At 42.3% G+C, this 25,916-nt stretch overlaps 1 protein-coding gene across 3 annotated transcripts in view; it reads left to right on the top strand.

Annotated features, from left to right (window-relative positions):
- Positions 1 to 25,916, top strand: part of LOC144502435 (transforming growth factor beta receptor type 3-like) — a 110,471-nt gene that overhangs the window by 73,842 nt on the left and 10,713 nt on the right. For all 3 annotated transcript variants that reach the window (XM_078226337.1, XM_078226339.1, XM_078226338.1), the window contains exons 11-14: positions 3,495 to 3,536; positions 11,377 to 11,511; positions 15,578 to 15,844; positions 16,294 to 16,360. In XM_078226337.1, the coding sequence (XP_078082463.1) occupies positions 3,495 to 3,536; positions 11,377 to 11,511; positions 15,578 to 15,844; positions 16,294 to 16,360 (511 nt within the window). The remainder of the gene's footprint in view (positions 1 to 3,494; positions 3,537 to 11,376; positions 11,512 to 15,577; positions 15,845 to 16,293; positions 16,361 to 25,916) is intronic.

Here is a 25,916-nt window from a genome sequence, read left to right as displayed (position 1 = left end):
ACCTCTAGCAAGGAGAAGAACGAGAGCAGTATTCACACACAACATTGTCTGCCAGTCTCCCTCCATTCACATGCCATGCTGACTTGGAAAGATATTGCTGTTTCTTCACTGTCACTGGGTCACTCCCTCCTGAACAGCACTGTGTATAACTACACATAAGAATTCCCGTGATTCAAGAAAATAGCTCACCACCAACCTCTTGAGGGTAATTAGGGATGGGCAATAAAGGCTGACGAAGCCAGTGATGGTATCACCCCATGAACGCATAAAACAAAATCAATGAATTGGGGGAAAATTGTGTTCATTAGATTCAAGTAATCCCAAATATTGTAAAGTGAAATAATTAGTTTACTTTTACGACCAACCTCCCCCACCTGGCTGAAATTGTTCTCTCATTGAGCAATTTATCGTTTAACGTGTCTCACTTCCTCCTCGTAAAAGGTGTGGCTATAGATAACCAACATGGACCCTGGTTATGCCTGTCTCTTTATGGGTTATGTGGAACATATTTTGTTCTATTCCTACTCTGGGCACCTCCCACAACTCTTCTTCTGGTATATCAATGGCTGTATTGGTCATGCTTCATGTTCTTGTCTGGACTTGGAAAAAAATCATTGATTGTGTTTTCAATTTCCATTCCTTTTCTCCTTAACATGGCCCATCTCTGACATTTTCCTTCACTTCCTTGATTTCTCTGTCTACATTTCTGGTGTTAGAGTGTTTACCAACGTTCATTACAAGAGCACCATCTCCCACAGCTGCATTGACTACACTTCCTCACACCCTGCTTCCTGTAAGGACTCCTTTCCATTCTCCCATTTTCTCCATCATTGTTTCATTTGTTCCAGTGAAACTACCTTCCACAATAGCACATCTTATGTGTCTTCCTTTTGCCTCAGCCACGGATCCACTCTGCACTGTGGTTGACAGGGCCCTCAATGGTATCTGACCATTTCCTGCACTTGTGTCCTTACATCTTCCCTACCTTCCCAGAATCATGATAGGATTCCCCTTGTCCTCATTTTCTATCCCACCAGTCTTCGTATTCAAAGGATCATCCTCTATTACCTCTACCAACTCCAGCTTGATGCCACAACCAAATACATCTTTCTTTCACATCCCCTGTTAGCATTCTCTGATGCCCTAGTCCACTCCTCTATCACCTCCAACACCTCATCACCGTCCCACAACATCTTCCCATGTCATCACAGAAGGTGTAAACTTGTCCATTTACTTCTACCCTCTTCACCGGCCAAGGCCCAAACACTCCTGTGAAGCAGCAATTTACTTGGGCTTCTTTCAATCTAGTGTACTGTACTTGCTGCTCACAATGCGGACTCTTCTACATTGGCTGGACTAAATAGAGACTGGATGACCACTTTGTGGAATATCTTCGCTCAGCCTGTAAGCATGGTCACGACCTTGCTACTTGTCTATGCAATTCACCATCTTGCTGCCATGCTCACATCTCTATCCTTGGCCTGCTACAGTCTTCTCAACACATGCTAGAAGAACTGTACCTACCTTCCATTTAGGCACTCTGCAGCCTTTTGGACTCAACATTGAGTTCAACAGCTTCACATCATGAGCTCTGTCTTTTTTTTTGCCCCCTGGCCACCAAGTGCCAACCTGTATCTTGTTCTCATGTTTTTGCTTTCAGACAGCACTGACCCCTTTCTCTGATATTAATACATTGTTAGTTTGTTCTCAGACAGTGCTGACCTTTATTCTGCTATTAACACTAGGCCACGTGTTCATCTTTACAGTGTCATTACCACTCCCTTTGTCTTGTGTTCCATGACATCTTTGTAATTTAATCTTTACTGCCTCCAACCTATCCCTGAGCTTCTATTTCACTCCACCTAGCTCTCCCCACTTTTTCAATAGCATAATCATAGAATCCCTACAGTGCAGAGGAAGGCCATTCAGCCCATCGGGCCTGCACCAACCGCGATCCCGCCCAGGCCCCATTCCTACAACCCCACATATTTACCCCACTAATCCCCCTGACACTAGGGTTAATTTAGCATGGCCGATAACCTAACCCGCACATTTTTAGACCCATCACATTTCTACCTCTCTCTAGTTCTGAAGGAGGGTCATATTGGACTTTACCTTTGTTTCTCTCTCCACTGATGCTGCTGGACCTGCTGAGATTTTCTGGCATTTTTTGGTTTTATTTCAGGTTTCCAGCATCTGTAGCATTGTGCTTATACTTTATAGTGATTCTCTTACTATGTTTTATGCCTTACAATTGTGTACAAAGGCACATGGAGAAAGACCAGTGTAGAGCATTGAGGGTATTTTCAAATGACAAATGAACTAGGAGTGTACTATCAACAGTACTTAGTATGGGTTAGAAGGGGATGAATTAAAATAAAACAACTGGGGTGAGGAAATAACTGAAATAAATGAATGGAAGGCATGATGCGAGCACAGTTTCTATAAGCTGTTTATGATGATTCGGTTAATGAGTTCAGAGTATACCTAGGAAGCATGTGATACCTTTTGAAAGGAATCTTCCTGGCCAGATACAAGATTTGCAATAATTAATGACAACTTTTCGGTATTGCAGTTTATAAGGGTTTTCATCTCTGGATCCCATCCCTTTCTACGAAGTACTGCTTTGTCACATTGAACCATTCTGGAGGAGGAGGCGGTAGCAGGGGTAGTCACAGTGAAACATCTGAAACTGTGCTCTGAGGGTAAACTGCAAAGCATATCTAAAACTCTCCCATCAGGATAAGTCTTGTCGACCCCCTTGCATTTGGCTCAGAAGTGGTAAATTAATTTTTCTAACAGAAAGTGAGAAAGTATCTGGCACATGATGCCTCATAATAGGGTGCAAAACAAAAATAGAGTTCAAGATCATTCCATATTATAATGCTACCTGTAAAAATGTATCTTTGGTATCATATAGACCTGAGAAAAAGCTAAAGGAAAACGGAACATTGATATTACAGTAACTTAATTGCAGTGTTAATGTAAGCCTACTTGTGACACTAATAAATAAACGAGTTAACAGATCTCTGCACAGTGATGGAATACAACAATTAGTATCAACATCTCTGGGCTGTGAGAAAGCAAAAATCCGCAAGGTTATTCATTCCTACTCACTATCCAGCAAACATTGCTGCAAAATTTCTATGAAGCAACATTCACCAAAGACAGGAACTGGTATGGCTTTGAAATTGTTGATTCCCCAGCCACATGATCAAACAGCCTGTTGTCAATCTGTCTAGATCATGAATCAGTATTCATGTGAGCAAGCTAAAGGTAGGTTGTTAATAAGTATTGAACAATACTATAGCATGGTGGTGCCTTCAGAAGAAAATGCATGGTTAGAGGAAGGAAAAGGAACTGCTAGATAGATTAAGTGCATAAATGGAATGTATATCAAATTCCACCAGACCTAATGCTTGTATTTACTTAAATCAATCAGTGTGCAAATCAACTTGAATCAATTTTAACAAAATATTCCTTTTTTTATACAGCTAAAGGTGAAGTTGTACAATGGAACTGAAATAATGCATGATGTAAGTAACCTGTTCAGTGTATATTATTGATGCAAATAGGTTTTGGTTGCACACAGGAATACCTAAATTTTAAGTGCATTAAAAGATCCATTACACCGTACAAGCATAATACACCATAATCTACAATAAATAAAATTAAGGTGATGAAATGGAGTAAAATGCCAATTTCATTATTAATGATCATGAAACGCATCTGGTTCACTGATGTCCTTCATGGATTGAAATCTGCCATCCTTACCCAACCAAGTTTATCTGCGACTCCAAATCCACAGAAGTGTGGTTGACTATTGATTGTCCTCTGTTACGGCCATAGCAGATATTATTTATTGAGCAGGCCAAATCCCAGAGGGAAACTTGTCTCACTGATTGCAACCTTTTTTCATATTTTAAAAATTACGAAAAAATGACTACTGATCCCAGGAGCATAGAATTCCTTTACAAATCCCAACACTTTTGGGGTTTTAAAAACTTAAGATTTATTAACAAGAAGAAAAGAAAACTTAAGCATCTTCTTAAAGTAAACACTTCTTGACCACGCTCCCTTATTTATTTTTAACTCTAAAAATACAGTACAATTACCCAAGTCAAAACTACTGTCACTATAGTAAAAGTATACCACACAACTTCTCTAATTCACTCTCATTCTGCATGGAAGTCCAAGAAGATTCCGAAACAAGACTGCTTTCTGAAACCAAAGATCTTTCAGCACAGAGCTGTTCCCAGAATATCTTCTCCACACAAGTCAGCTTAACATTTTTCCTTAAATATCATTTTTTCCCTTACATTCTTTAACTCCATTGTTCTGAGCTATCTCTATTATGTTATCTCTATTAACTTCCCGATTAATTAAATGATATAAATGCACACATGCGGCTTTTTTTGTAGAATAACAGAAGGTTCTGCAAGATATTTGGAAAAAATAATATCCATCCTAACACCTCTGAAATGGCCTAACAAACCACTCAGTTTTTAAAAAAAATTCATTTATGGGATGTGGGTGTTGCAGATTAGGCCAGCATTTATTGCTCTTTCCTAATTGCCCTTGAGAAGGTGGTGGTGAGCTGCTGCCTTGAACCACCACAGCCCCTGTGGTGTAGGTACACCCACAGTGCTGTTAAGGAGGGAGTTCCAGGATTTTAACCCAGCAATACTGAAGGAACAGCAATATATTTCTAAGTCAGGATTGCGAGTGACTTGGAGAGGAACCTCTAGTGGTGGTGTTCCCAAAACCACTACAAAATAAAGCACTGTCTACCTGCACCACGTAGATTGCAGCAGTTCAAACAGGTGGCTCGCCGACGCTTTGTCAAAAGCAAATACAGATGGGCTTGTTGATTTAGTTGCCCTTGCTGGTGATACTCACAATCCCAAGATCAAATTTTTTTTTAAAATTGTATTCTGCTTGTAATACTATCAGCTGTAAACTAATGACTAACTATACCAGAATGCACGTCTATCATAAAGTAAGATTGATTCTGCTATGATAAAAGAATATTGTTGCTCCCTGCGCTGGTTGCTTCTCAGTGGGTGAGTTGGCCAATCAGAGCATCAATTTTAACAATTCAGCAATTATTGATTTAATCTCCACAGCCAAGTATGTCAACAGAGGGCTAAGAAAAAAGACTGCTCCTTTTAGGATTGCTCTGTTCCTAGCTGGAAAATTGCCATAAGTTTGAAGCAAGCCTCACTTTCTGCAGCCATATCATAAAGGCTACTTGTTTACAGTTATAATACAATATAGAAATTCCAGAATTCATCATGAAATGCAGTATTGTATCTTCCAACTCACTGTGATGAATGAATGAGGATAGCGGGACTGATGTAGGAAGTGAGATTGTCTAGGTTAGGATTGTTTTCACTGGAGTTCAGATGAATGAGGGGAGATCTCATAGAGACTTATAAAATTTTAACAGGACTAGCCAGAGTAGATGCAGGGAGAATGTTCTCGATGGTGGGGGAGTTCAGAACCAGGGGTCACAGTCTGAGGATTTGGGGTAGACCATTTAGGACGGAGATGAGGAGACATTTCTTCATCCAAAGAGTGGTGATCCTCTGGAATTCATTAACACAGGAAGTAGTTGATGCCAAAACATTGAATGTATTCAAGAGCCTGCTAGATATAGCACTTGGGGCAAATTGGATCAAAGGTTATGGAGAGAAAGCAGGATTAGTTTATTGAGTTGGAATATCAGCCATGATTGTGATAAATGGTGGAGCAGGCTTGAAGGGCCAAATGGCCTCCTCCTGCTCCTATCGTCTATTACTATGAAACAGGAAGTGTGCTAAATTTCAGAGATGTATGTGTGTGTGTGGCACATGTGTAAATGATTTAATTAAGCTGGAGAAAAGTTAATAGAAACAACTTGTCTGCGGGAGTTGAGAGATGAAACGGATAAAGTTAGTAAATAAGGAACTTGCCAATTTTTTTATTGTTTTCTGGTTTTGATCTCCTTGGACTGAATTTTTAACCTCCACCATTGGCTGATGGGGCAGGATCTGTTCTACAGAGTGGCCTACAGGGAGACCTGCGGCTGCTCTATACCTAGGCAGGTCAGGAGTAAGTAGTACACAGTGTTCCCTAGGCTCCGTCCTGGGGGCATCATGGTTACGTGTCCACAGGTGGTGGATAGCTTAAGTTCGATAGAAGGAGACTGACTGGCTGGGGAAAACTAGTTGTCCTAAGACAGAAGACCAGGGTGCCAGTGCTCCAGGCAGACCTAGAGGCCTTCCCTGTATGCCTAGGTATAGTGCAGGTGCAAGCTACCCTGTAGAATGGATCCACACCATCCCCCCACACCACCACGATGGCCCAGCTGCAAAGGCCATTTTTCATTTTAACTTTGTAAAAGCTGAAGAGAATGCACTTTCCTTTTGATGCGCCTCTCCCTCCTTTATTCCCCATGATATTCTGCTGCCGACAAGTTGGAGGTTGTCCAATTGGTCATCCAGCTTCAGGAGCCTGTCCACCATCATTAATTAAATAGTATGCCTGCCCTCTGGCCACAAATTGGCTTCTCCGGGGAAAATCACATTGAGTGACTATTTCCTACACTTTTCCCACATTAAAAGTCTACAGGCAAAATCCTGCTCTTAGATTTTTGGCATTCTGAATATTAGAATACTATTTAAGATGTTGGCATTGACTTAGAATCATAGAATCCCTACAGTACAGAAGGAGGCCATTCAGCCCATTGAGTCTGTACCCACCACAATCCTACCCAGGCCCTATTCCCATAACCCTCATTTACCCTGTTATCCCCCGACACCAGGGTCAATTTTGCATGGCCCGCACATCTTTGGACTGTGGGAGGAAACCCACGCAGACACTGGGAGAAAGTGCAAACGCCACACAGGCAGTGACCCAAGGCTGGAATTAAACCTGGGTCCCTGGCGCTGTGAGGCAGCAGTGTTAATCACCGTGCCACCCTAAATAATAATAGCAGTCTGATCTATAAGTCAACAAGGCATGGGCTCAAGCCATTCACCAGTGCCTTAACTACATAATCTAACTTGGTACTTGATGTACCATCAATCAAGCAAAGACTAGTTTGTATGCAAGAATAAATAGGCTTTTATTAGCAAAAGACTTGGAGCACACCCATGCCGATGAACTGGGCCAGAGACTGAGGCGGGGGGTGGGGAGCAGTCACCTTTATACCTGGACCAGGGGAGGAGGAGTCCCAGGCAGGGCCAGCAGGGGCATGTCCGGGCATGTCACACACACACAGGCAATTAGTTAACATTGGTTTACCACATTCACCCCCTGCTTTTTAAAAAAGAGTCCGGCGGGGGTGAGGTGGGTGGAACGATATTTACAGAATTACAAATTTACAAATTTAGTCTGTCTGGGGGCTTGATCTGCCGCTGCGACCGCCGTAGTGCTGGTTGTGGTGTCGGTTCCGGTGGCTGCGGTGTTGGTTCAGGCGCCAGGCCGTAGTCGCTCGAGTCGTCTGTTGTCCCTTCCGATTGTCAGGTGCGTGGTGGCGGCTCCTGGGGCTCAAGCCTGCTGTATACAGGGGTTGGGGATGTGGGGTTGTGGGTCGTGGTGGTCCCTGGGGCACCTGTGGGTGCCAGGTCTCGAATAGAGACCGTGTCCTTCCGCCCGTCGGGGTACGACACATAGGTGTATTGGGGGTTGGCGTGGAGGAGTTGGACCCTTTCGACCAGGGGGTCCGACTTATGGATCCTCACATGCTTCCGGAGCAGGACAGGGCCTGGGGACGTCAGCGACGACGGTAGTGAGGTCCCTGAGGAGGACTTTCTGGGGAAAACAAACATTATTTTGTGAGGGGTAGCATTGGTAGCTTGCAAAGGAGTGATCTAATCAAGTGTAGTGCATCAGGGAGAACCTCTTGCCAGCGGGTGACTGGAAGACCTTTAGACCTCCGAGCTAGTAAAACAGCCTTCCAGACTGTCACGTTCTCCCTCTCTCTACCTGTCCATTCCCCCTGAGGTTGTAGCTGGTGGTCCTACTCGAGGCTATGCCTTTGGAGAGCAGGTACTGTCGCAGCTCATCACTCATAAGGATCCCTGGTCGCTATGGATATAGCTAGGAAAACCGAACAGGGTGAAGAGACTGTGCAGGGCCCTGACGACCATGGCCGAGGTCATATCCAGGCAGGGAATAGCGAAGGGGAAATGTGAATATTCGCCAATGACATTGAGGAAGTATATGTTGAGGTCAGAAGAGGGGAGGGGGCCTTTGAAGTCGACGCTTAGGCGTTCGAAAGGGCGGGTGGCCTGTATGAGGTGTGCTCTGTCTGGCCGATTGAAGTGCGGCTTGCACTCTGCGCAGACCTGGCAGTGTCTGGTTATAGACCTGACTTCCTCAATGGAGTAGGGCAAGTTACGGGCTTTAATGAAGTGAAAAAACCTGGTGACCCCCGGGTGGCAGAGGTCGTTGTGGAGAGTCTGCAATTGGTCTATTTGTGTGCTGGCACATATTCCCCGGGACAGGGCGTCTGAGGGCTCATTGAGCTTCCCGGGCCGGTATAAGATGTCGTAATTGTAGGTGGAAAGCTCGATTCTCCACCTCAATATTTTATCATTTTTGATCTTGCCCCATTGCGTGTTGTTAAACATGAATGCAACTGACTGTTGGTCCGTGAGTAGGGTGAATCGTTTACCAGCTAAGTAGTGGCGCCAGTGCCGTACAGCTTCCACTATGGCTTGGGCCTCCTTCTCGACAGAGGAGTGTCCTGCTGATCATGGCCGCAGATGGTGAGGTTATCCAGGTACAGGAAGGTGGTCCGCAGCCCGTTCTGATCTACCATTCGGTCCATCTCACGCTGGAAAACCGAGACCCCGTTGGTGAAGCCAAAGGGGACCCTAAGGAAGTGGTAGAGGCGGCCATCCGCCTCGAAGGCAGTATATTGGCGGTCTTCTGGGCGGATAGGGAGCTGGTGGTATGCAGATTTTAAGTCGATGGTGGAGAACACCCGATATTGCACAATCTGATTAACCATGTCAGATATGCGGGGAAGGGGGTACGCGTCCAGCTGCGTGTACGGTTAATGGTCTGACTGTAGTCAATGACCATGCGATGTTTCTCCCCAGTCTTAACAACTACTACTTGGGCTCCCCAGGGGCTGGTACTGGCCTCGATGATCCCTCCTCTAGGAGCCGTTGTACTTGGGACCTGATAAAAACTCTGTCTCCGGCACTGTACTGTCTGCTCTTGGTGGCGATGGGCTTGCAGTCGGGGGTAAGATTTTCAAACAGTGAGGGTGGGGGCGACTTTAAGGGTCGAGAGGCTGTACGGTGGGCGATCTAAGAACCGGTGATTGCAAACGGAGAGCAGGGGAAAAGGCCCATTATACTCCATGGTGACGCTCTTAAGGTGACACAGGAAATCTAGCTCCAGGAGTACGGCAGCGCAGAGTTGTGGCAGTGCGAGGAGCCTGAAATTTTTGTACACTGTGCCCCATACAGTCAGGGTCGCCACGCAGTACCCGAGGATATCCACCGAGTGGGACTTTGAAGCCATGGAGATCGTTTGCTTCACTGGCAGTACTGAAAGGGCGTAGCGACTCACTGTGTTAGGGTGAATAAAGCTCTCCGTACTCCCACAGTCAAGCAAACAGTTTGTAGTGCGACCGTTTACCTCTATGTCCATCATGGACCTGGCGAGTTGGTGAGGCCTGGATTGGTCCAGCGTAATCGAAGCCACCGTTGGATTTTGCGACGCGGCCGACGGCGTCCAAGATGGCGGCCAGCACGGCTCACACGTGGCTGATGGCGTCCAAGATGGCAGCTCACACGCGGCTACCGGCGCCCAAGATGGTGGCCCCCGCGGGTCGCACGCGGCGCTACTGGGCGTGGAGGTCGATTTCGCCTTGCATACCTTCACGTAATGGCCCTTCTTTCCACACCCGGAGCAGATCGCATCCTTCGCCGGGCAGCGTTGTCGGGGGTGCTTCCCCAGGCCGCAGAAGTAGCACTTCGGGCCTCCGGAGACTGCCGCAGCGGTCGGGTCATTGGTGGGACGTGGCGTGGCGTAGGCCTGCGGCCCTCCCGAGTACAGAGGTGGTGGCGACCGTGGTGTCTACGATGCGCCCCCGTGGTCGGGGGTGTAGGCCTCGAGATTACGGAAGGCCACCTCTAACGAGTCGACAAGCGCCACAGTCTTTTGTAGGTCCAGCCCACCCTGTTCCAGCAGTCGTTGTCGGATATAGGTTGACCTGATACCCGTGACATAGGCATCTCTGATTAAGTCCTCGGTGTTTTGGGCGGTGGTTACGGCCTTGCAGTTGCAGGCCCTGCCAAGTGCTCGCAACACACGCAGGAATTGATCGCCCGATTCTCCTGGCTGTTGTCTGCGAGTAGCCAGAAGATGTCTGGCGTAGATTTCATTAGACTGTTCGTTGTACTGGCTTTTTAAAAGTTCGATCACGTCCTTGTAAGTTTCAGCGTTTCTAATCATCGAGAATACTTGGTCACTTACCCGGGTGTGGAGCACGTGTGGCTTGTCGGTTTTGGTCCGGACGGCGGAGGCGGTGAGGAAAGTTTCGAAACATCGCACCAGTGATCGAAGCTGTTAGAGGCTCCTACAGCTTGAGGATCCAATTCAAGTCTATCGGGTTTTAGTATCTGCTCCATCCCAAAACCTTTGCTAATAAAATTGATGCACCATCAATCAAGCAAAGACTAGTTTGTATGCAAGAACAAATAGGCTTTTATTAGCAAAAGACTTGGAGCACACCCATGCCGATGAACTGGTCCAGAGACTGAGGCAGGGGGTGGGGAGCAGTCACCTTTATACCTGGACCGGAGGGGAGGAGTCCCAGGCAGGGCCGGCAGGGGCATGTCACACACACACACACACACGCACACAGGCAACAAGCTAACAGTGGTTTACCATAGTACATCAATGTAGAATGATCGGTGTGCTGCATTTGAGGGGCCACCTTTTGGATGAAACTTTAAACTGAGGTCCTGCCTGCTCTCAAAAGTGGACATATTTGTGAAGATGATCAAGGGAGTTATGGTATCCTGGGTAATATTTATCCATCAACCGACTAAAACCATATCTAAAACTAATTATCAGGTCATTTATCTCATTGTTGTTGTGGGATCATGCTATGTACAGATTGATTCCAGCACTTTTCTGCATTCCAACAGGGACTACACGTGGGGAAAAAATAGTTAATTCACTGCAGAGCTCCATGGGATGTCTGGAGGTCATGAAAATTGTATTCTTTTCAGTTAATTTACTGCACTGCCTTTAAAATGGTTAGGATAATATTTCATGGATAATCTGAATTGGAATTAAGCTTCTCTTAAATGAATTTATATTCATTGTGATTTATGATTTTATTTTCTCTTGTTTTTCATTAATCAGGTGCGTTGCCCACGTACACATGATGTTTGTGATATTTTTAAGTCTAATATTGGTGAGAAAATTAGAATTCTTGAGCATTGCGACTTTAAAAAAACATTCTCTAAGATTTACAACAACACAACTGTCTATGGAGAGGTACATAATATTTTACTTAAATTTTTAAATCTGTTTTTAAAAAACTGGCTATTATGTTTGTCTTTCTTTAAATTGCATCGAAATCTTTGTAAAATATGTGCAGTTGACTCCTGTTAAGTGATTTAAGATATTTGATCCATCTGTCAAGAACTCGGTCTGTGTAACATTTACTGATTATAGAATTTACTAAAAGTTAACTATAGTGACCTTCCCTTTTGGAATCCATGCTGACAAGTCTTTATATTTTCAGCTCCTAGATTTTTTAAAATTACATATTTGAATAAGGATTCCATTATCTTTCCTACCATCTGGAACTTGCCAAACACATGGAACTCAGATGTGTGAATATTTAAATCAGCCTCACGTCTTTCCCTAGCGCGAGTCTGATTACGCTAAAATAAAATGGCCCGGGAGATTTGCAACTTGCCAGTCGCTGGGCAGGAAATCAATTTTTTGACTCCTGCTTGTATTTACCGACCCACTACGCTACATGACCAGCGTAGCTGGGTGGGGAAAATCATGTCCGTGATATTGTCCATGTCATTTTTTTCCCTAAAATCTTTTAATATCTGAGAATCCAATCCATCTGGCATAGATTTTAGCAATGTAAGCTTGATTAGTTTATCGATTATCTCCCCCTTTCTATTTTAAATGTCCTTACATTTTTTGATCATTTCTTTCTGATGTCTTGTCTCCTTTTACAAGCACACAAGAACTAGGTTTAACATCTGCAGTCTCATCTGAGATGTGTAAAATAATCTGGTTATGTCCATGAATATTAGAACAATATACTTGACAACTACCACATCGCTTATCTGGTATTTTAAATCCACCTTCTGCACATTGTTTTACGTGCAATAATATAGAGCAACTCTTTACTTTATATAGTTACAGCCAATACCTTTTGGGTCTTATTTCCTTTTTCTGGATTTTCTATCATTTTATACACAATGCAACATATAAATTGGATCCTCCTGATTTGCCTTGTTCCCTCAATGAATCTTCAAAATTATCTACTTCATAGTTCAACTAATTAACCTTAAACTAGTTAACACAATTAATAGGAGCAGGAGTGGACCATATGGCCCGTTGAGCCTGCTCCACCATTCAATACAGTCGTGGCTGATCTTGAGCTCCAATTCCATTTTCCTGCCCATTCCCCATATCCCTTAATTTCCTGCGAGATGTAAAATCTGTCTAACCCAGCCTTAAATGCATTCAATGATAGAGCATCCACAACCTTGAAGGGTAAAGAATTCCAAAAACTCACAACCCTTTATTTCATCTGATCTCGGTACTAAACAATTGGCTACTAAATGTCTATTTAGACTCTTAATGGCTGAATCAGCCAATGTCAAAAACACTTATTAAATTTGGGTCTCAGTGCATTAGTCAAAGTATATGTGATTGTTGAGACAGTATGGCAAGTAAATATGTCTATTCCCACATGTATACTCCTAGTTGAGGGAAAATAACCTCATTTAATATATGCTCAGTGAAATTAGAGTTCGTTAACCTCCCCAATGTACATTATAGCCTTATTACTTGCTTTCAATTGTACTTATATGTGCACTAGAGATTTGTAATAAAATCTGAAATTTAATTGCGGTAATAAGTGAATGAAGAACATACTAAGGAAATGAAAATAATACATGAGAAATTATTATTATTTGTTTGATTAAATGTCAAAATTTCAAATTTGAAGTTCAAACACAGCCTTAAATTCGATCTTGCTTGGAAAACAATTATACATTGTTGAACTGTAACAAATGACAGGCAATGCGAAGTGATTCTACATCAGTGGGTCCGATCAAAGCCAGTCATAAATGGTGGTGGACAATTAAACAATTCACTGGAGGAGGAGGCTCTACAAATATTGCCATCCTCAATGCTGGAGGAACCCAGCATGACATTGCAAAAGATAAGGTTGAGGCATTTGAAACAACCTTCAGCTAGAAGTGCAGAGTAGATGATCCATCTTGGCCTCCTATGGATGTTGCCAGTGTCATAGAATCCAATCTTCAGCCAATTCAGTTCACTCCGCATGATATAATATCAAGAAATGGCTGAAGACACCGGATACTGCAAAAACCAGGGTAATTCAGCTCTTGACCTCATTCCAGCCTTGTTCAAGCATGGACAAGAGAGCTGGACGTCAGAGGTGTGATGAGAGTACTGCCCTTGATATTAAAGCAGTATTTGACCGTGTGTGGCATCAAGAAGCCCTAGCAAAACTGTGGTCAGTGGGAATTGGGGAAAACTCTTCATTGGTTGGAGTCATACCTAGCATAAAAGAAGATGGTTGTGGTTGTTCGAGGTCAAACATTGTTGCAAGACATCGCTGTAGCAGTTCCTCAGGGTAGTGTCATTGGCCCAACCATCTGCAGCTGCTTCATCAATTACCTTCCATCCATCATAAGGTTAGAAGTGGGCATATTTGTGGATGATTGCACAATATTCAGCACCATTCGCGACAGTTCAGGTACTGGCGCAGTCTATGTGCAAAGCAACAAGACCTGCATGATATCCAGGCTTGGGCTGACAAGTGGCAAGTAACATTTGTGCCACATGTGCCAGACAATCACCATCTCCAACAAGAGATTATCTAAAAATCATCCCTTAACATTCAAGGGCATGACTGTCGCTGAATCCCCTATTATCAACATTCTGCAGATTACCATTGACCAAAAACTGTACTGGACTAGTCATACCATGGCTACAAGAGCAGGTCAGAGGCCCGGAATCCTGAGGCGACTAACTCTTGATTCCCATAACCTGTCCATTATCTACAAGGCACAAGTCAGGAGTGTGATGGAATAATCTCTACATGCCTAGATGAGTGCAGTTCCATCAATATCAACATCGAGAAGCTTTACACTATCCAGGACAAATCAGCCATTTGAGTCTCCATCCACAAATATTCACTCCCTCCCCCACCCTTGCACAATGGCTGGAGTGTGTACCGTATATGAGATGCACTGCAAGAGCTCCCCAAGACTCCTTGGACAGAACCCTCCAAACCCATGACCACTACCATCTGTAAGGGCAGGCCCACGGGAACACCAAACCTGGACATTCTCCTCCAAGCCACTCATCATTCTGACTTGGAAAAAAATCACCATTCAGTCACTGTGTCAAAATCCCTCCCTAACAGCACTCTGGGTGCACCCATGCTACAACGGTTCAAGAAGGCTGCTCACCACCATCTTCTTGAGGGCAATTAGGGGTGGACAATAAATGCTGTCCTCGCCAGTGACACCCACATCTCATGAAAAAAAAACTATTCAGCTTTTTATGGCTCCATCCTGTTTTAAATCCTCAAGTGTATTTTTTTCCTAGATATTCAACTCTGCCCCATCCTCCTTCAGCTAAAGAACCCACTGCAGATTCCAGTATCAACCTGCTTGTGATTCAGCTGGCTGAACAATAGGGGAATTTAACTGATCTACACCAGCAGCGTAAAATGAACTTGTGGCAAATCAGCAGATGATTTTATTTTACCAAACCCAATCTTTCCACTTAAGTTCACAGAATGATAGTTCAAACTCTTTTCGTAGACTCATTTTCTAGCCTCATTTGTGATATTACTTGGTTTGAAATTAAAATTTGGCAATATTTTCCAAGTTAGTGGAAAACAAAAACTAATGCAGTGAATAATTGGCTGCCAGTTCGCAATGATCTTCTTTCGGGCTGCTGTTGTAAACCAGCTTCACCCTCTAGATCTACGTAGAATTACTGTGGAAAGAAAGTTGTAGGATGATTTGCCACAAATCAAGTGAGAATTGATAAAATCAGTCGCTCGTGGTTACTGTGCCTTGGAACATAAGTCTTCTATTGTATACTGTCACTTTTCCCTTCCTGTGTATTCTCTTTTTATATTAGTGTTTGCAGATACTGAAATGCTCAACTTTATTGATATGTTTAATAAAATAATATCTATTGAAATTGATCTTTTCCTTTAAACCTGTGAAAACATATTACAATGTCCTATAGAAAGAAGGTTTATTTATGTTGTGTTATATATGTAATGCTGCACAACATTGATTGAAATTTCATATTTTTGTAGATTTTATTCCCAGCGATAGGACAACAGTTGATCGATGAACTGAAACTGAACTGCTCTCTGATGCCAAAATTTAACAACAATTCAATAATTAAAAGTGTCCTTCTTCCTAAAATCACATTGGCTATTAAGAATCTAAAGCCACACACAACCAAGTGTAACAAAACAGAAATACTGCACACCCGTTTCCAATTTATGTTCCGTAATTTATGGAGTCCAATTGTTGAGGATGCAATCATGGAATGTGAGACAAAAATGTGTATTAATTTGGTAAGTCATTGATGCAAAATGTAACAATATTATTGATTTACTTTAAATATTGAAATCAGCTGTTTAAGAATTCAGTTGATACTGTTCGGTCCAGATTTTCCTATATCATACAAAATTGCTTAAAAGGAACCTTAAGATACAAAAGAACATGCGAATTAGGAGTAGAAGCAGTCCACTCGACCCCTTGAGTCTTTTCAGCCATTCAGCAAGATCATGGTCTATCTGATTGTAGCCTCAACTGTACTTGTTTGTCAATATTATGAAAACGATGATAAAATTGTACAATTAGGTAATTTTAGTGAAGAAACTGTATTACTACTGATTGTGAAAGAAACTCGAGGATTGTTTGCCCTCCTAAGGTTTATAAGCGTCTAGGTCTATAAGCTTTTATATCTATTACTAAATGTGTTACATCCAAACAATATAATTTGACCTGTTGTTATCCCTAGGGTTGCTTTCCTTGGAATAAAGTAACTAAAGTATTGAAAATTGACAACAGTAGACCTCCTCGTTCTGGTAAGTTCAGATTTATTTTGAAGCACATAAACATGCAAGTTTTTAACATTAATCTGTTTAATTTATAATGTATTTCTTATTATGCTTTTCATAATTTTTATTTTGAACAGCATAATATTTGTTTGAATTTTTGTAACAAAAGGTAAAGAACCGAAGACAAACAAATAAGAAGGAGAGGGTGAATGCATAAAAAGACAGACTAACCATTATTCTTACCTTTTTTTGGATTTGATTTGGGGAAAAAAATCTCTTCTTTTTATATAGGTTTAGAAAATTGTATTGTACTTGCTGGATACCAGTCCACAATACAAAACTGGACATTTTCTAACACTCAAAGGGCACACAATATAGGAATTAGAAGCACTGACAATGAAGGTCCTCTTCTAAGGCTCATGTTAAGGCACACTGCCGTTATGTGGTTTTATCTTAAGCAGCCCATTTATAATAAATGTACTTATGATCTTTGTTACAAATAACACATGGAGGAAACTTGCCCCATAATTGGAGCAAACTAAAGAGTTCAAATTTGCATGCATTCAGTGGTTGGGTTAACCCTATATTAAAGCTTAAAAAAGCTTTCCGGTTTTCCTCCCAAGTCACACTTGTTCTATTCTGGATTGTCAGGCAGTGAACTGGAGCCTAATCATTACACACTTATAAGCTTTTATTTACTAAGACACACATTATGAGCATGTGCCTTCAAATCTGACGACCACACTTTCAGCCATCAAGATGGAGGAGCACAAGTAAATCCCCAGTTAATGCCCAGCACCTGAATATGTTCAAACACTCAATTAATGTATAGTCAACAACATTGATTATGTTTTTAAAAGAAAAAATAAATATGCATACATGACTTCAGCTACATTTTAAGCACAAAAATGTACAACTTTCACAGTTAACTTTTCCAAAAGAAAAGAAATATATTAATTGCAGAAACAACTGAGTGGTTTAAAGTATTTTGGTGTTAATAACATATTATTTTTCTTCTAAATTAGGTTTCATTTGTCTTTTTCATTCTGTTCTTCCTTCTTATTAGTGATCTTCTCTTATCACTTTCCAACTCTGTACGTACTATTGCTGATTATTTCACAACACATCCAAGTCCCTTCAAATTGCATGTTTCCAGTGGTAACAACTGTTGAGTTAGTTTCCTGGGGTAGATATATTTTCAGTTAATAAACACAGCTCTTTAGAAACGCTCTTCAAATGTTTAAATCACAGTAGGAGGTGGCACTTGAAGATGTCAGAGTGATAAATGTTTAGAACGTTGGAATTTTCTAGAATGGGAAAAATCATCAAGCCAAATAAGTCCATTCTCTTTTAATGCATCGAGCAATACTACATTTCTATAATGCTTTTGATATAATGAAACATTCTGAGGCATTTCACAGGATTATTATAAAGCAAAGTATGACATTGAGCCACATAAATAGATGTTAGACCAAAGGAAGAAAGTTTGGTCAAAGAGGTAGATTTTAAGAAGTGTCTTTAAAGGGGTAAGTGAGGCAGAGCGGTGAAGAGTGGAGGGAGGGGATTCCAGAACTTCGGGACTAGACAACTGAAGGTGCAGCCACAAATGGTGGAGCGATTAGAGGAGCACAGATATGGAGGAGGGATGTTGGGTTGGAGAAGATTACAGAGATAGGAAGGGAGGGAATTGAAGAGAAGGATGAGAATTTTAAAAATCAAGACATTTGCTTGACCAAGGCCAACATAGGTCAGTGAAAACAGCTTGATTGGAAACTGGACTTGCTGCCAGGTAAGACAGGGTTTTGAATCAACTCAACTTTATTTAATTCAATTATATTGTCCCTTCAACTTACTTTTGCCAGTAACCTATTCTTCATGTTCATTACCCTGCCATCTAACCTCCAGACATCCTAATTTTTAAATCCTGTTTCGTCTGCTTTTTGAATCCTTCACCATTATGAAAAAATTGCTTGGCATCATCAATTCCATTCATTACATTGTAATCTTCAGTTACTTTACCTCAAAATCTCTGTTTTTCCAAAGGAAACAAACAAAGTTTTCTTAACCTTTTAGTTTAATTTAATTTCGGGTGCCAGGAATCGTTTTCATTGCTCATTACTCTCCCAAGGGCAGACATATCCTTCCTTTGATTAGGTGACTAGATCCACATGCAATAAATAAAACCTTAACATTTGACTACTTTAAAGGGAAATTACACAAGACTTCTCCAATGGTCTAGTGAAAAAAAGACACTGCCCAGTGCAGTACTAAATCATGGATACCGAAAGACAGCAGGTTCGAGTTTTAGACTATTTTGAATTGGCCAATTTCAAACATTGCAGGAAGATGGAGAATAGTATAATTAGCCTTGGCATTCTTGAGATGTACATGAGGATTTTCCACTTCCGTTTGCACCGGTCAAGTTTGGCAACAGGAGCAGAAATGTTGCGAGAAGTGCAAAGTTACATTTTACGTCGGCATGATGCACTTTTGTGTGTGTGTCTCCTTCCACCCCCCCCCCCCCCATTCCCCGCCTGCCCCAATCCCCCATCTTCACATAGCCTGGGCATGGGCATCCCATGACATTGCCTGGGAGGGTGCTACTGGGGTGCTCCAATGTTAAACTGGTTTGCGTGGGGTTGTCTTTAAAAATGGCAATTCGATCCTTGAATTTCTAGGTTGTTCACAGAGCGGGCGAATTGGAGCTGATTTGTGGGACATGATACTTTAAGTTTTTTAAGGACCAGACTATATGGCAGAGAAAGCAGCCATTGCCATTGGTGGTTTCAGTGCTGCTTTTCCTGCCCACCATCAGCCTTTGCCAATTTCCAGGAAAATCTCACCATAGAGGGCAAAGTCAATCACTATTCTTTCTCTCAATTGTTATTTAGTAACCTCTGTCAGATAGCGCTTAGCTGTGGAAACATGAGTGGACAAATTGGGTGCACGTGATCTCTGCAGTGAGCAGTCTGCTGATGCACCTTTTGGCCCTCGCGCAAGGAATAATACCAGTGGTCAGCATTTGTTAAGGGATAGTAGGGGCTAAATCTGTTAGTGATCTTCTGGTCTAGAGCTCTTCACCAGCATGGCATCAGAGGTACTTGGTAGTGGGACATGGGCACTTGAGGAGGGGGATGGGCAAGGCCTGAGCAAAATCAGCAGTGACCAATAGTAGTGCTGTTGATTTCCTGTTCCTAACTGCTCCAAATCATTTAAAGCATTTTTTTTAAATGAGCATCATTTGTTAGGGACCAGATCAGAAACTCCAAGGTATATAGTGAAGTTAACCTGGACCCCAACTTTTACTTTTGGTTTTGGCAATTGGGGTATTTCGCTCCAGGTAAGATGCAATTGATCCACTAGGAGGCTTTTTTCAAAACAAACTTTATTTAAGAACACTTAGAATACAGCAAAAAGAATTAGATGACTTTTACCAATTAAAATACATGACCATGTATAATTCTTAACTAGCAAACTCTTTGAATTCATGGCTGAGGGGATGGTGCAGGAGGGAGGGGTTCAGGTACTTAAGCAATTGGGGCTCGTACTGGGGAAGGTGTGACCTCTATGAGAAGGATGGTCTACACCTTAATCAGAAGGGGACCAATATCCTGGGGGGTAAATTTGCTAAGGCCATGCAGGGAGGTTTAAACTGATTCGGGGGGGGGGAGGGATCCTGAGTAGTGGGGCTGAAAGTGAGGGATGCATGGATGGGGACTGCAATGCACGGCATTGCAGAGGTGGGGTGGAGCAGGGTTTGAAATGTGTATACTTCAATGCCAGGAGTATTCGCAATAAAGTGGGTGAACTTGCAGCGTGGATCAGTACCTGGGACTTCGATGTTGTGGCTATTTCAGAGACATGGATAGAGCAGGGGCAGGAATGGATGCTGCAGGTCCCGGGGTTCAAATGTTTTAGTCGAAGTAGGGAAGGAGGTAGAAGAGGGGGAGGGGTAGCATTATTGGTCAGAGATTGTATCACAGTGTCAGAGAGGAGGTTTGATGAGGACTTATCTGTTGAGGTAGTATGGGCGGAGATTAGAAATAGGAGAGGAGAGGTCACCCTGTTGGGAGTCTTTTATAGACCTCCTAAAAGTTCTAGAGAGGTTGAGGAAAGGATTGCGGAGTCAATCCTGCTTAGGAGTGAAAGTAATAGGGCAATTGTTATGGGGGATTTTAACTTGACTAATATTGACTGGAATTGTTATAGCTCTAGCTCGTTAGAGGGGTCAGTTTTTGTTCAAAGCGTGCAGGAAGGTTTTTTGACTCAGTATGTAGACAGGCCAACTAGAGGTGAGGCTATATTGGATCTGGTGCTGGGAAATGAGCCAGACCAGGTGCTAGACTTGGAAGTTGGTGTGCATTTTGGTGATAGTGACCACAATTCGGTTACGTTCACCTTAGTGATGGAAAGGGATAGGCATGAACCTCGGGCCAATGGTTTTAGCTGGGGGAAGGGTAATTATGAGGCTATTAGGAGAGAATTAGGAAACATAGGTTGGACTAGGAGATTACAGGGACTGGGAACGTCCGACATGTGGAGTTTTTTCAAGGAGCAGCTACTGCGAGTCTGTGATAGGTATGTCCCTGTCAGGCAAGGAGGAATTGGTAGGGCTAGGGAACCGTGGTGCACCAAAAAAGTTTCTTTGTTGGTTAAAAAGAAAAAGGAGGCTTATGTTCGGATGAGACGTGAGCACTCGGGTAGTGCACTAGAAAGCTTTAGATTGGCTAAGAGGGAGTTGAAGAGCGAGCTTAGAAGGGCTAAAAGGGGACATGAGAAGACTTTGGCGGATAGGGTTAAAGAGAATCCTAAGGCGTTCTATAGGTATGTCAAGAACAGAAGGTTGGTTAGGGCAAGTTTAGGGCCAGTTATAGATGGCAGAGGGAAGTTATGTGTGGAACCGGAGGAGATTGGTGAAGCATTGAACCAATATTTCTCTTCGGTGTTCACGCAAGGGGACATGAATATAGCTGAGGAGGACACTGGGTTGCAAGGGAGTAGAATAGACAGTATTACAGTTGATAAGGAGGATGTGCAGGATATTCTGGAGGGTCTGAAAATAGATAAATCCCCTGGTCCGGATGGGATTTATCCAAGGATTCTCTGGGAGGCAAGAGAAGTGATTGCAGAGCCTCTGGCTCTGATCTTCAGGTCGTCGTTGGCCTCTGGTATAGTACCAGAAGATTGGAGGTTAGCGAATGTTGTCCCATTGTTTAAGAAGGGGAACAGAGACTTCCCCGGGAATTATAGACCGGTGAGTCTCACTTCTGTTGTCGGCAAGATGTTGGAAAAAATTATAAGGGATAGGATTTATAGTTATTTGGAGAGTAATGAATTGATAGGTGATAGTCAGCATGGTTTTGTGGCAGGTAGGTCGTGCCTTACTAACCTTATTGAGTTTTTTGAGAAAGTGACCAAGGAGGTGGATGGGGGCAAGGCAGTGGACGTGGTATATATGGATTTTAGTAAGGCGTTTGATAAGGTTCACCATGGTAGGCTTCTGCAGAAAATGCAGATGTATGGGATTGGGGGTGATCTAGGAAATTGGATCAGGAATTGGCTAGCGGATAGGAAACAGAGGGTGGTGGTTGATAGTAAATATTCATCATGGAGTGCGGTTACAAGTGGTGTACCTCAGGGATCTGTTTTGGGGCCACTGCTGTTTGTAATATTTATTAATGATCTGGATGAGGGTATAGTTGGGTGGATTAGCAAATTTGCTGATGACACCAAAGTCGGTGGTGTGGTAGACAGTGAGGAAGGGTGTCGTAGTTTGCAGGAAGACTTAGACAGGTTGCAAAGTTGGGCCGAGAGGTGGCGGATGGAGTTTAATGCGGAGAAGTGTGAGGTAATTCACTTTGGTAGGAATAACAGATGTGTTGAGTATAGGGCTAACGGGAGGACTTTGAATAGTGTGGAGGAGCAGAGGGATCTAGGTGTATGTGTGCATAGATCCCTGAAAGTTGGGAATCAAGTAGATAAGGTTGTTAAGAAGGCATATGGTGTCTTGGCGTTTATTGGTAGGGGGATTGAATTTAGGAGTCGTAGCGTTATGTTGCAACTGTACACAACTCTGGTGCGGCCGCACTTGGAGTACTGTGTGCAGTTCTGGTCCCCACATTACAGGAAGGATGTGGAGGCTTTGGAGAGGGTGCAGAGGAGGTTTACCAGGATGTTGCCTGGGATGGAGGGGAGATCCTATGAGGAGAGGCTGAGGGATTTGGGATTGTTTTCGCTGGAAAGGCGGCGGCTAAGAGGGGATCTTATTGAAACATATAAGATGATTAGAGGTTTAGATAGGGTGGATAGTGATAGCCTTTTTCCTCTGATGGAGAAATCCAGCACGAGGGGGCATGGCTTTAAATTGAGGGGGGGTAGTTATAGAACCGATGTCAGGGGTAGGTTCTTTACCCAGAGGGTGGTGAGGGATTGGAATGCCCTGCCAGCATCAGTAGTAAATGCGCCTAGTTTGGGGGCGTTTAAGAGATCCGTAGATAGGTTCATGGACGAAAAGAAATTGGTTTAGGTTGGAGGGTCACAGTTTTTTTTTAACTGGTCGGTGCAACATCGTGGGCCGAAGGGCCTGTTCTGCGCTGTAATCTTCTATGTTCTATGTTCTATAGTTCCAAATTAAAGCAATGTCCCCATAGAGATATATCCTTCTTCAGAATTAGTTCGCACAAGAAACAAGTATGCTCACATATTGCTAGATTTCCAGCCTTTTAACACTTCTGGACTTGGATCCAGACAGCAGTTTCTAGAGAAGGATATATTCTCAAACAGCAGAATTTCAGAGAAGTAAACCTAGTCTTTGGAATCTCCCAGTCTCCAGATGTCAGGGACAGAAAGGGATACCTCTCTCTCTGCAGCTTCCAAATAGCAACTCTGAGAAAGATTCACTCTCATAAAGCAGAATCTCAAAGAAAGAGACTTATCTCCTGGTAGATTCCAGACTCCAACTTCAGAGAGGGAAAAAGAGAGGCACTGCTCTCTCTGAACTCCAAAGCAGGATCTAAACAGCAACTAACCTTTAATTATTTGTGTAAGCCCAGCTCAGCCCAGTCATATGACCTTACCTGTCAACCAACCTAACCAAGTCCTACTCTGCAAAACTCCAGGGAAACCACTGAAAACAACAGAACAGCATCAGTCTAGATTAAAACAAACATTCTAGCAATTAGAAGTAATTATGCTGCTGCAGTAACAATAAATAATGCTGATTATAGACAGAATGGCACCGATAATATGAAAAAGATGCTAAAACAGATCCTGCATGGAAACATGACTAAAATACATTTCTTAAAGGCGCAGTATCATCACACATTGTTGAGTAGGACCACTGGTTAAGCCGCTTATAGATCAACTGAAGTTCAGTGGAGCTCTGGGCAGATATGAATGGGTCCTGTAACCTCACAGATTGAAATGAAGCATGTGTTTTTTCTAGGTGGTTGCTAGAGTGACCTAAAAAAGATTGTGCCAAATGGTTGCAGGTGCCAATCAGGCATAGACCTTTGCACTGCTAAATCTGCGATCATTTTGTAAGCAAGTAAAATGGGCGTAACTATGTTGAATTAGACCCGAGAGAGGTAAATAAATAGTGAAATATTTTCACAATTTTGTCATTAAGCATTGAGAATTACATGATTAAAAGCAAAACTTGATCTGGTCTAATTTGTTCAGAGAAAGTAATTTTGCATTTACTGATTTTTTTTTAGTCTAGTGCAAATTACACCAGTGTTGTGCACAATGATCTTTTTTGGCATTGATCTTTTAAGATGGTTGTGGAGCTGTTGGATTGGAAAGGCTTAACTCTGTAGTAATGATTGGAATGGTATGTTCTGGCTTGTGTCTCTTTAAGGCTGTAAACACTCGGTATGAAACTTGGCAACTGACTTCATATTCTTTGACAACTTGAATCTCTGAGGTTCTTTCCAGTTTTTTTTCCCCTGGTAATTACAGTTACCATAGTGATGAACTTGAAATCTCACATCCTGTAAAGGCAGATTTGCCCTTGGGAGGGAATGGAAGGTGACCTTGTTGGCAGCGTATCAAAAATTTTTATTATATGATGCTCAGAGAGGGGATGCAGGGGATTTGTTTGTAACTTACATATGGATGGAAGCCAGTAAAAATAGACATTAATCCTGGTCTCACAAAAACAAGAAAAACTAAGATTAGTGTTTCATTAGGTGAAACACTAGGACATCAGAGCATTTTGTTGTTTTGGTTTGGATGAAAGATGTGCAAAAGTACAATTTTTTGTTTCTTAACTTGCCTTGCAGTAGTCTTCTGATGCCTACATCAACCAGATATCCTTCTTAAAGTGATTTTTTTCAACCTAATCCTCTGGTATGGAGCCTGGACTGGCAGTAGAATCATAGAATCCTTACAGTGCAGAAGGGGGTCATTGAGCCCATCGAGTCTGCACAAATTCCCTCAAGTATTTTACCCAGGATCCCCCTCTCCACATTTACCATGGCTAATCCCCCTAATCTACACATCTTGTGACACTAAGGGGCAATTTTATCATGGCCAATCCACCTAACCTGCACATCTTTAGAGTGTGGGAGGAAACTGGAGCACCTGGAGAAAACCCATGCAGATATGGGGAGAATGTGCAAACTCCACCCAGAATTGAACCCAGGCCCCTGGTGCTGTGAGACAACAGTGCTAACCATTGTGCCACCATATCTGTCAGAAATTTAAGATGCCCAAATTTCCATTTAGTTCATTGATAGGAGTACAATGTCAAAAAAAACTTTTCCTTTGTTAACTAGACAGCGAATGTTGCCAGGCTTTTCAACAGTGCAAGGATTACATTTGCAGTTGTCTTGTTCCTTTCCTCATTCAAGGCTCACCCTAATGCTCTCTACAATATTGAATAGTAATCAGAAGCCAACACTGCCCACCATTAACTGAGATTAGCTATTTAACACAGTCCGAGTGGTCTAATTGATTCCATCCCCTATTAGCTAGTTCACTCATTCACTAACCAATTGGGTAACTTCACAATGTTACGATTTTTTACAGTTTTTGAAATAGTTTGTGCTTTTACAGACAAGGTGAATTAAATTTAATATTTACCATTGAGCTTAATTTAAAAATGCAGTTTGAGTTTACATATAAACCTGACAAATTGTGTTTAGTAAGAACAGAAAAATCCTTGTGTATGTAATTACATTTTTATATTAACCTCTAATTCAAAACTCTCAATTTTTTCCTGAAATCACCAAGAAATTTTCTGTTGCTAAGCTTTTTCATCAATTTTCCTACTTTAATCATTGGTCCACTGAGAATATACTAATAGAGGAAGATTTATTCAATAATCAAGGGTGGGAATTTGATGAATCCATTGTGCAAGTTGTCTAGTTTTTATAATTTAATGAATGGGTGAGAGCATTATGTGGCAATATTCATTTTTAGCCTTGCAACTTTAATGATCCTTAGCCAGAGAAGCATGAGTGTTTGTGAGAGGATTCAAATGTAGAAAATGGGGTTTAAAATAAATGGCTGATAAGTTCAATTTGTCAATTTTTCACAAGTGCCCATATATATATTTATATTAGCATACACCAAATTGACC

This window comes from Mustelus asterias, chromosome 13 (assembly GCF_964213995.1).
Source record: "Mustelus asterias chromosome 13, sMusAst1.hap1.1, whole genome shotgun sequence".
NCBI classification, from domain to species: Eukaryota; Metazoa; Chordata; class Chondrichthyes; order Carcharhiniformes; family Triakidae; genus Mustelus; species Mustelus asterias.
The sequence above is the reverse complement of the archived record's forward strand: the minus strand, read 5'-3'. Positions and strand labels throughout refer to the sequence as shown.